We start from the raw sequence: 11,229 nt of genomic DNA on the forward strand, positions 1-11,229 counted from the left end.
CTCCCAGCTTGCACAGCTCTGCGGTTCCCCATCCTGGTGTGTGGGGAGGCAGGGTGCTGAGCAGCAGGCTGGAAACTCCCATCTGGTCACTGATCCCTTTTTGGTTTGTTTCTGGGGACGGTGCAGATCCTGTCTGGGGGACGCGTCCTCTCCCTGGCCAGCGCGCACCTCTCGGATGCAGGGGCGTACTCCTGTGTGGCCATCAGTGCCGTGGGAGAGGATAGGTGGGATGCTGTGCTGCGGGTGCAAGGTAAGTACAGGCCTCTCCGATCCCCCTGAGGCCGAGGAATCTGCCTCAGAACCCAATTCCCCCCTCCCCACACCTCACCTCCTAGTGACTCCCGTGTTTGCTAGAGCAGCTGCTGCTCTGCATCTTACACGGATTAGGGGAGCCAATCTGGCTGTTTGCTAAAGCTCTGTAAATATTAGTTATTGTCAAACCCCATGTCTGGTGACTGCAGGGCCACCTGCCTCTCAGGGGCTGTCACAGGCTGGTCCTCAGCCCGGCACAGGGGCTTTTCCCAGGGCTTATTCTGTGCCAGGGCTGAGCCCCGGCGCCTCTGGGCCGGGCGGTTCCGAGCCCCGGCGCCTCTGGGCCGGGCGGTTCCTAGGCCTGGCGGTTCCTAGCCCCGGCGCCTCTGGGCCTGGCGGTTCCTAGCCCCGGCGCCTCTGGGTCGGGCGGTTCTGAGCCCCGGCGCCTCTGGGTCGGGCGGTTCCTAGCCCCGGCGCCTCTGGGCCTGGCGGTTCCTAGCCCCGGCGCCTCTGGGTCGGGCGGTTCTGAGCCCCGGCGCCTCTGGGTCGGGCGGTTCTGAGCCCCGGCGCCTCTGGGTCGGGCGGTTCTGAGCCCCGGCGCCTCTGGGTTGGGCGGTTCTGAGCCCCGGCGCCTCTGGGTTGGGCGGTTCTGAGCCCCGGCGCCTCTGGGTCAGGCAGTTCTGAGCCCCGGCGCCTCTGGGCCTGGCGGTTCTGAGCCCCGGCGCCTCTGGGCCTGGCGGTTCCTAGCCCCGGCGCCTCTGGGTCGGGCGGTTCTGAGCCCCGGCGCCTCTGGGCCTGGCGGTTCCTAGCCCCGGCGCCTCTGGACTTGCCGAATCAGTTATGAAAGTTAAAAAATTGCTTGAGCCCCAGCACCTAATTGCCTGATCCCAGGCACCTCTTTCATTACTAATTAAGCACTGGCCTTTCCACGTTACAGATCAGGGTATGGGAAGGAGGCGGGAGTGGAGGTTCAGAATCTACTGGTGTGTTTGTTCAGTAGCCCTGCACCTGTGTGTTGGCCTCAGAAAGGAGCCATTTCCCCGTTGATCTTATCCCAGGGTTGTTTCCTTTCAGTGCCCCCAAATGTCCTTGGTGAGGAGCTAAATATCTCAGTCATATTCAATCGGTCTGTGACCCTGGAATGCCAGCACCACGCGGCCCCCTCTCCCGTACTCCGCTGGCTGAAGGATGGGCGCCCTCTTCCGCAGGACCCCAGAGCCCGATTCTCTGCGGACGGGGCCATTCTCCAGGTGACTATTCTGGCTGATGCTGAGTCAGGAGGGGATGCAGAGAACTTGGCTCTGCAGTAAATGTGTCTGTCCCCTGTACGCCTGGTGGTGGCTTGTTGGCTCTCCCCTGCCTGGCCCTGGCAGGGAATCCCGCTTCCCGTGAGATGTGTGGCTTGGAGTCATGGAGGAATGGGCCTACCCCCGTCTCGCCCAGGCTGTGTTCCTCAGGCGTGAGAGTCTTTGTGCTGACTCAGCACGTTCCTTGTCCCTTGATTCCACTGGGCCCAGCTTGAATGCCTGCAGAACTGCACCAGAACGGAGGGGCTGGTGGCCAGGAACAACCTGGACAATGGACCTGGGCTGCGAGTGGACTTTGGCTCTGCTGCCGGGCTGGGCGTGCGTTTCTGCTGCTGCCACTGGGCGAGTGGCGCTCTGCCTGCCCTTCTCTCGATCCCACCTCGGCTCTGCTTGCTTTGACAGATTGAGCACGCTGAGGCGCGAGATGCAGGGAGATACACGTGTGAGGTGTCGAGCCGCTTGGGCCGGGCGGAGACGCACTACAACCTCAATGTCTGGGGTAAGCCAAGTCTTGGCCAAACATGGGAGGGGGACAAAGATCCCGTGGAGGGGTGTGAATATTCCCTGGCCCCATGTCCCAATATCACTCTCTGTGAGAGTTCCTCCATCTTAACCACACGGCATAATACAGCCACCTCTTACAGGGGCCAGGAAAATAGTGGCAACTGGGTTGGATTTTTAGAGCCTGCAGGCAGCTCTTGTTAATCATAAGTAGGAGCCGTGGGTGCTCAGCTCCCCTGAAATTCAGGCCCCACACCTGTAAATTTGTCTCTCAGAACTTGCTGAGAAGGAGAAGTACCTTTGTCCCTCCCCACTCCAGCTGTCCCAGCCTGGATGCTGTTAGTGAGGGGGAGTGTATGCATCATGGATCCACTTTATTAGATCATGTCCATCCCATGAAGGCAGTTCAGTCCGTAACACACACACCCTGTTCCCAAAGGTGGGGAATGATCCCTATTTTCCACCTAATGGCCAGTGAAACCTTGTGTAAAACCATTCCAGTGTCCTGTCAGTCTGGGTGCCCTCGCTCTGCAAGGAGACTGCATCCCTTTGGGATCTGCCCTGGCAATGATAAAATCCTTCTCTTACACACGGGCACATCCTCTCCCAAAATGCAGCTCTCCACCGTCCTCATGTGCAGTTCCTCAAACACATTTGCATGCATAACCTTATGCTAAGCTTTCTGAAGCTGGATTATCTCACTGAGACATGGTTTAGTTGCTTTTTTTATGATTTTAGACGTCTGTGGTCCATTTTTACTACCTAAAATAGATATTTCACATGCACCAAACAACACTGAAAGAATCTTATTAAAATTACAAAGTCAAGCACTCAAAAATTAGGAAATGCCAGTATTAAGGCTGGCTCTGAAACATTTTTCCATAGCTTTGTGGACAGCTAAGCCATTTTGGCTAAAATTACCAGTAATAATAATAATTAATAATCAGCTGGGGGCAAACACCTGGCATGGAAAATTTCAGCCCAAATGATTGAAGTTTGGCAAAGTTTTAAGCAACTGAAAACAGGGTCTTATAATGGGAAGTGTCAGGCTACCTAGTGCTCGGCAATGCTGCCTGCCCTGTCTATAAGAGAGTGGCTGGCCAGTCTGAATGTTCTTTAACCCCATGGCTGACCCAGTACGCTCTCTATACTGTCGTGCTGTAGGAGAGTTGTATGATTGAGAATACTGCTGGTTTTTAATAGCTGGAAAGTTGAAATCATTCTTTCCACATGGATCAAAATTGCAAGTCTGTGTGACTGACAGTGGCACTTGCGATTAAATGTTTGTGATGCTGGGCAGGTTGGTTCCCCGTCGGGGCAATAGGCAGGGGTCACGTGTTTCTCGTTGTTCTCCTTTGGCCAAACCCACTTCCTGTAAGCCAGAGAGTAGCAAACTGAGCTAAGTCCTCTGGGACACTAGTAGCATCACATACCACTGCTTCTGTCGCATGTCTGATGTCCCCTGCACTCAGTTCTACCCTTCTTTGGTCTTGTGCAGTTCCCCCCTCGTTCTCCTCCGAAGAGCCTGCTGCCCTGTCTGTGATGGAGGGACAGTCCGTCAGCCTGTCCTGCGAGTGCAGCGGGATCCCCTTCCCCACTCTCACCTGGGAGAAAGACGGTAGGATTGTGTTAATATCTTGGCTCCTCCCACGCGGGTGTCACCTAGGAGGGCTACCAGATCTGCAGTGTTAGTCCAGCCAGCTAGACAGCATGGTTCTGAGCCAGTGGGCTAGAAGGTCCCAGCTGGATTTCAAAGCCGAGGATACACGTTGATTTAAACCTACTTAGACTTGTGTTGGCTCACTCCTGCGGCTCCTTCGTGCCTAGGAGGAGACGCTGCCCCTTTTGGAAAGGCTGCCTCTGGCTCAGAAGCAATCACGGGTTTGTCTCCATGGGGAGAAGCAGGCACTTCAGTGTAACCACCATCCGACCCGCTGTAGGACAGTGTGCCTGGGAGCTAGTGCTGCCAGGAGTCTCAGGGGAGACGTGTTTTCTTCCCCCACCCCATCATCCAGGTATGCCCCTTGCCATGGAGCTCGGGCGCCCCGAACGTATCTCCGCAGGGGGGAGGCTGCTGTACATCGGGAAGGTGCAGACGGCAGATGAGGGATCTTACACCTGTGAGTGCAGCAACGTGGCAGGCAGCAGCAGAAGGGAGCACCGGCTGGAGGTGGACGGTGAGTCGGAGAGGTGCTGCGGGAGGAGGGAGGTTTTATACTACAGGGAGTCGAATCTCTGGGTGGAGAATAACAGTAAGAGCTCCTGTGTAAGTTAGTCGTCGTTAGTGGTTTTGGGGAGCGCGAGTGGCTGAATGGAGCATAGAGCTTCTCTCATTTCTGCTGCCAAGATGTGGCCCTCGGAGACTCCATGTCCCAGCGTGCCGTGCTCCATCTTCATCCAAGTGGCCAGGTCAGACTTGGAATGCTGGACCTATGGTCTCTGCAATCTACAGCTCCCTGCTGAGGAGGGCAGCTATGATCTGCAAAACTAGGCGCTGCCCTTGGGTTCCTGGCAAGCAGCCGGCGTGGGCTCAGCTGGGCAATCTTTGGGAGCCGCTGGTCCGAAGTAACTCTGTGGTTTTGAGTATTTAAAGACAGCTAGTGGTCAGTGAACCCTACCCCAGAGCCTGGATTGCCTTAGTACTCGGCACGGCTTATAACTGTCCTTTGCTGGTCCAGACCAGTCGCTTGCTGCAGTTAATGTCCTCTTGCAGAAGACCCAGAAGGAGTTGAATCCCAACAGGTCGGTGCAGTGTCTCTGCCTTGTGCTCTTCTCCCCTGCAGTTCTGCCAGTGATCAAAGGCAGCGGCGAAGCCCCAAAGAAGATTTCCGTGGCCAAGGCTGGTGAGATTACGCTAGAATGTGAAGCCGGGGGATCACCGCAGCCAACAGTCATGTGGATGAAAGATGGGCAGCCTGTGGTGAATGGGGAAGCGCTTCTTCTTCAGGACCAGGGGTGGAAGCTGCATATTCAGAGGGCGCAGGTCACCCATGCGGGCCGCTACACCTGCCTAGCAGCGAATGCAGTTGGACAGGTGGAGAGGACTTTTGATCTGGCTGTGCATGGTAAGGATGTGGGCAGCAGCTCTGCTGTTGTTTCTGGGACCTTGGGAGTGAGGTGTCTGAGAGCGGGGGTCAGGAGAAAGGTGATGCACTGGGAAGTTCCACCATGCACGTCATAGGACATTACGTGTGAGGATGAGATAATATTAGCCAGGATGAAAAGTTCTGTGTAAGCTATAGGCATTGTTACTGCAATGGCCACCCCAGCAGCTAATGGCAGGGGGTTTAAATGATGGGGTGAGCGACAAAGAGCCAAAGTTATCTGCTTTCCCTGGACTGTGTGGACCAAGCTTTCAACCAGTCAAGTTCCTCCGGGGAGTTGGGTCACCTGCCTGGCTGCGTGTGCACGTCACCCCTGTAAACTCACATTTGGATATGCAGATAGATTGGCAGCTACATTCACAGTGAGCTGCTCTGTGGCACAGAGCTGGGTCCTGAAGGCACCATGGAGGCAGGCATATTTTCTGGGCTACCTCCTTGTGCCCCTGTTTTGAACATGGGTACATAGTTTGAAGGCAGGGATAAGCTAGATTTCCTAGGGCCGCCATTTGCTTATTTTCCTGCTTCCGTGGAGACTGCTTTGTAAATGAAAGATCATCCCTTTGTCTCTCTAGTTCCCCCTGAGCTCGTTAGGGGAGCCGGGTCAGTGACCAATGTCACTGTCTCTTTGCATGGCGCCCTAACTCTCATCTGCGAGGCCTCGGGCACCCCGCCCCCAGCGGTCAGCTGGTCCTGGGAGAACTCACCCATTGTCCCCGATGAGCGCACACGCCTGTTGTCAGGTGAGGCATTAATGAGTGATCGTTGCTGGGAGGTTTATTCTGGCTGGCTGGCAACCTTGGAACGCAGGGGAAATTGACCAGAAGAGCTATGGTGCAATGGCTGCTCTGGGATAGATCATGGAATAACATAGGGAGCTACCCCGGAATAACTATTGGCGAATAGCTTATTCCACCATAGTGAGTCTGGTCAATTTCCCTACATAGACAAGCCCTTAGACAATCACACTCCACAATTGGGAGCCGGTAGGTCACTGCCAGGCTGGGGGTTCTTGGCTCACTCAGCCAGTGTCTTTGGGAGTCACTTGGGGTTGGGCAGGATCCCACTGAAAATGTCTTTAAGAAATAAAAGCAAATATGTGGTTTGTGAGTGGAAGTGACAGGGGCCTCTGTGGATGCTCTTAATGCTTCCAAGCATCCTCTGACATCTCTGCCAGAGAGTTAGCAGCTTTTCCCTGGAAAGCACCAGAGATACCAGGGTGGAGGAGAGGGTGGGGAGGGAGGGAGGTCTACTCACCATTCAGCGTTCAAACTGGTGCACAGGGTTTTAGCTGCCTGACTCATTCAGCAGTGACAGGATTTTCTGCTAATTTCACCCCTGGGAGCGAGATTGTCTGACTTTTCCAGTGACAAGTTGTCCTCATGGTGGCTACATCCCCACGAGGAGTGAAGGGTGTGTTCTTTCTGAGAAGACAGCTATCCTAGTGGAGACCTGGCAAGTGCTAGCTTTGGCTCAGTGTGGCCGGTTGGAATAACCCCTAGCCCCCTCCCTCACACACTCAGGGTTACCTCAACCAGCTCCACTAACTCCTGCCTTGTCTCCACTAGGGCTTCCTGCTGGGGTTGCTCTCTCATTGTAAACGCTGCGTGTTCCCTAGTGACGACAAACCCTAAGGAGCAGCGTGTCGGTGCACTGCCCTGGGAGCAGCTTAAGGAGGGAATTGAGACTTGGAGAGAGATGGTCTCTTCCCTACTCCCTCCTTGCTCCCAGAGGGTGGTAATCTGTTACTGGCCGTCACTGGCCTGCCCTGCCATCCCAACCCAGTATTCAGTGCCTGGTTGCTATGGAGACTGAAGCTATACGGAGAGAGACTTGGTTGTATTTGTAGGATAGACCCGCCCTCTATGCAGTCTGAGTTGCTACTTGTGAGGAAGGGATCAGAGGGGCAGCCGTGTTAATCTGGATCTGTAAAAAGCAACAAAGAGTCCTGTGGCACCTTATAGACTAACAGACGTATTGGAGCGTGAGCTTTCGTGGGTGGATACCTTATGCTCCAATACCTCTGTTAGTCTATAAGGTGCCACAGGACTCTTTGTCGCTTTTGTGAGGAAAAAGCACATGAGAGGATGCCATGTTTGGCGGGAGTCCCTGCTGGGGTTAGTGGACACTCCTAGTTGGCTGTACTCTGAGAGTGGTGGAGAGAGCACTATATAGACCCCTCACGTGTCCTTGTAGACCTGAGGAACGTGCCCTGATGCGTGAAGGAGAGAGCTGGGACAGGCCAGCTCAGGCGATGTCGGAGACTTGCTAGGACAGGGCAGAAGCCCTGGACCAGGGTGTCGTCACTGGTAATGCCGTTTCTTTGTTCTTTGCCACTGTGGCTTTTCCCTTTTATTTCCAGGTGGATGGATTCTGAGGCTGATGCGCATGCGAGCCCAAGATGGAGGCCTCTATTCCTGCGTAGCTAGCAATGCGGCTGGGGAAGCTAGGAAGGATTTCAGTGTGGAGGTCCTAGGTAAGGACGAAGCACTGGGTCAGAAACACTGTAGATACCTGAGTTATTGCTCTGGGACCTGTCACCATTTCCTCTGTCCCCTTGGTTTTTAATGCTCTGCCTGCTACAAGGTTTCTAATGGGGATTCTCTGACATAGAGGAGAAGCTAAGTGCTACAGTCACACAGGCCCTTGGGATATGGCCCTTCATGTACGACAATCTCCAAATCCTTTGCTCTAGGTGGCTAGAAAGTGGTTTCTTGTCTCTCTTGGTGCGGTCGGACTCCTGGCGAGAGAATCGTCCTGTCTTCCCCTCTCTCTCTTTGGCTTTCTAGTTCCCCCCAGCATCGAGAACGCGGGCGAAGAAGACAGAGTTCAAGTGCCTGAGGGTCGGTCGGTCAGCTGGTCCTGCGTAGCCGCAGGTGAGTGTCGCAGGTCCTGGCTGGGAAAAGCAAGACGTGGTTTTAACTGTAGTGCTTTGGGTGGGTAATCGAGATGTAAAGATGAGATGTGTGGCCTAGTGGATAGGACTGGGACACAGGAGACCTGGCTTCTCTTCCTACCTCTGCCACTGACTTGCTGCGTGACCTTGGGCAAGTTGCTTCCCCTCCCTGTGACCTTTTGTCCGATTACACTGTAAGCTCTTTCGGGGTGGGGGACTGTCTCTTATTATGTGTTTGCACAGCACCTAGTGCAATGAGACCTCAATCTCAATCAGGGACTGTGGGCTCTACCATAATACAGATGATTAAAAAAAATACCCACCTGACCTCTGCATGAAGCGAGTCTGTCCCATTTACATTAATTACTCCTAACGGAAAAGTGTGAGGCTTTCAACTGACATCACCAAAGGGACTTGAAATAAGGGTTGCCTGCATTTTCAGGACAGCCTCCTCATCCCCCTCCACCTCCTCCACACATTCCTCTCTTCTGTGCCTCTGCCTGTGAGGCACCCCCGGGCTTCGATTCGGGTATGTGCTGGCGCAACATCGGAGATCAGCTGAGGAGCTGCTGGTCCCTAGCCTGGATTCCTGGAGATCTGGAGCGGGATTTGGATTGCGGGCCTGGGGAGAACATTTGCTGCCGACCTTGTTCTAGCTGATGCTGTCTTTGCTGGCCGTCAGAGCAAGGCAGGGGGCTAGATTTCCCTTCGGATTTCTTCCCTGGAGGATAGGTGATAAATTGCTGCTTTATCCCTGCCCTCTCTGTGCCCACATGGGACAGTTTTTATTTCTCTGGACGAGGCGCAGTGATGCACCGCGGTGCTGGCTCACCCAAATGGAATAAATCATCATTTTGCTGCCCAGCATCTAAGCAAGGGGCAGGCTCTTTTGAAGCGACTTAGCCATCCATGTGCGTTTGAGTCCTTTTTCCCATTAGGGAAAATAACTTGCCTTTATCCTGGGCTCCCGTGTCCTGCAAAGCTGGCTGCATTGGCAATGCCTGGATAGAGCCGCCATCCTGCTGCCACACTTTTTTCTTCTTTCCTCTGATAACAAACAGGGGAAGACGCATGTTCATTAACTCTTCAGGGAGCTGATCCCTCTATTCCAGGGCAAGAGATGGAATATGGCACTTGGGTACCATTTATCAGGATGAAACTTAGATACCGGGATAAGGTAGAGATGGGAGCACCTGCCTCATCATAGTGAAACTTCTTGGTCGTATGTAGGTCTGGAAGGGACCTCTTGGATCGGTCCAATCCCTTCTATCTGCATCATACAATCCCATTCGTACGCTTATCAAGTCCCATCTTAAAACTAGCTCAGTTGTTTGTCCCCACTGCTCCTACTGGGAGGCTGTCCCAGAATTTCACTGCCCCGATGGTTGGAAACCTCCCAGCCTGAATTTACACAGGGTCAGTTTATCCCCATTGCTCTTGTGGCTTATCCAGCACTCTCTGCCAGCTGCTGAGGCTCTCTTCTTAAACCCTGGTGTCGGTGGAGGGAAAACATTTCAGAGCTGTGCTCCAGGTTCCAGGTCTAGTCTGGCTCACTCCAGCACAACTGAGCGTACGTGAGACAAACTTCAGCAAAGGCCGAGTTGTGCTTTTTTTTAACCTCTTTTCCCTTTCACCATACAGGCAATCCCAAGCCGGAGATCACTTGGTTAAAAGATGGCAGCCCTTTGCTAAGCAGAGACGCCTATTACATATCCCCAGACGGATCTGTCTTGCAGATAAACCAAACCACCCTTTCCAGTGCTGGCCGCTACTCCTGCGTGGCCTCCAATGCCGTGGCCGATAAAACCAAACACTATCTGCTTAGTGTTCTTGGTAAGTACGGAGCACCTACCTTTTAGCAAGAAGTTCCCAGCACCCTGCAGGGCCAGGGCCTTTGAGCAATTTGTTGAGCCAGAGGAATGGTCGTATCCCTGTTTCCGATGAAGACGTGTTAGCAATGAGTGTTTAACCGTGGCCATTGGTACGGTTTCCCTGGCCATTGTGATCTAGGACTTATTTCCCTTCCACTGGTGCTGGGTGGAGTAGAACCGGCCCCAGAGTTTCTTTAGACATCAGTGCTCGAGGTTCTGTCTGCACCGGGAGTTTTAGTCCTCGCTTGGCCAGCTGTCAGCTGGAGGAGCTGAGCGCTGCACACTCTGATGGGCGGAGTGAAGTGGTGGAAAGTCTCAGCTGTGACAGAAATCGGATACATTTTCTCTCTCTCTCCATTCAAAAACGATCTCTGTTTTCCCATAGTTAGTCCCACTTTTCCTGGAACCAGCCACGAGGGTGCCACAGACGATGTTACCGTAGTGATCGATAACCCAGTATCCCTGCCCTGTGAGGCCCTGGCCTACCCTTCCTCCACCATCACCTGGCTGAAGGACGAGGTTCCTTTCCAAGCTTCCACAAATGCCCGGTTGCTCCCTGGTAACGTATCAATTTCAGTGAATGTGGTTGCTCAGAATCATTGTTGACTTCATGTAACTGCTTCCCGATTGGTCACACGGTCTAGGGACTGGATATGGAGCCTTTCGCATCTGTGTCCGGTCCAGGGCGATGGTGTGACCAGGGTTCTCTGGCCTGGCCTGGGTGGGGGATGAGGTCTTGGACCGTGTTCTTACTGGATGGGTGCTGACGTTCCCAAGCCCATCATCTCAGCTGGTGCCTGCTGGAGCTGTGCCAGCGCGACACCAGTGATTTTATAGGCCTGGAGGCTGTGCTGCAGACGTGACCTTTGCAGCTCAGACTTGAGGCACGTCAGCGGGGCCCTCTGAGGAAGGTGCTTTGCTGCTGCTCATGCTGTGTGTGGACAGGCAGCCGCAATTCCTGGGGAACAGCTGCTCTTTTCATAGCCTGCGCTGTGTTGTGTTCTAGCCAGGGATTGCTAGTCGGGATGATTCACCTGATTATTTCTTAACGGAGGGACTAAGGGCTGCCGTAGGCGCCATCACGGAGAGTCCTTTTCCCTGACCAGGTGGCCGGGGGCTTCAGATTCTGAATGCTCAGGAAGAGGATGCTGGCAGGTACACCTGCATCATCACCAGTGAGCTCGGGGAGGCTGTGAAGAGCTATGAAGTCAGGGTCCTGGGTATGTACGAAGCCCCTCTCTAAAGAGCTTTGCCAAGGCCCCATGTTTCCATTATTACTGCCGACTACTGCTCAGACCTGT

The 11,229-nt window shown here is 54.0% G+C and overlaps 1 protein-coding gene across 2 annotated transcripts in view; it reads left to right on the forward strand.

The window, feature by feature from the left end:
- HMCN2 (hemicentin 2) overlaps window positions 1–11,229 on the forward strand; it is a 107,926-nt gene that overhangs the window by 56,699 nt on the left and 39,998 nt on the right. For both annotated transcript variants that reach the window (XM_044992679.1, XM_044992678.1), the window contains 12 exons: window positions 127–250; window positions 1,327–1,502; window positions 1,962–2,058; window positions 3,559–3,678; window positions 4,076–4,237; window positions 4,844–5,125; window positions 5,737–5,904; window positions 7,524–7,637; window positions 7,951–8,037; window positions 9,699–9,890; window positions 10,314–10,487; window positions 11,035–11,148. In XM_044992679.1, coding sequence (XP_044848614.1) covers window positions 127–250; window positions 1,327–1,502; window positions 1,962–2,058; window positions 3,559–3,678; window positions 4,076–4,237; window positions 4,844–5,125; window positions 5,737–5,904; window positions 7,524–7,637; window positions 7,951–8,037; window positions 9,699–9,890; window positions 10,314–10,487; window positions 11,035–11,148 — 1,810 coding nt within the window. The remainder of the gene's footprint in view (window positions 1–126; window positions 251–1,326; window positions 1,503–1,961; window positions 2,059–3,558; window positions 3,679–4,075; window positions 4,238–4,843; window positions 5,126–5,736; window positions 5,905–7,523; window positions 7,638–7,950; window positions 8,038–9,698; window positions 9,891–10,313; window positions 10,488–11,034; window positions 11,149–11,229) is intronic.

This window comes from Mauremys mutica, chromosome 18 (genome assembly GCF_020497125.1).
Source record: "Mauremys mutica isolate MM-2020 ecotype Southern chromosome 18, ASM2049712v1, whole genome shotgun sequence".
Classification (NCBI taxonomy): domain Eukaryota; kingdom Metazoa; phylum Chordata; order Testudines; family Geoemydidae; genus Mauremys; species Mauremys mutica.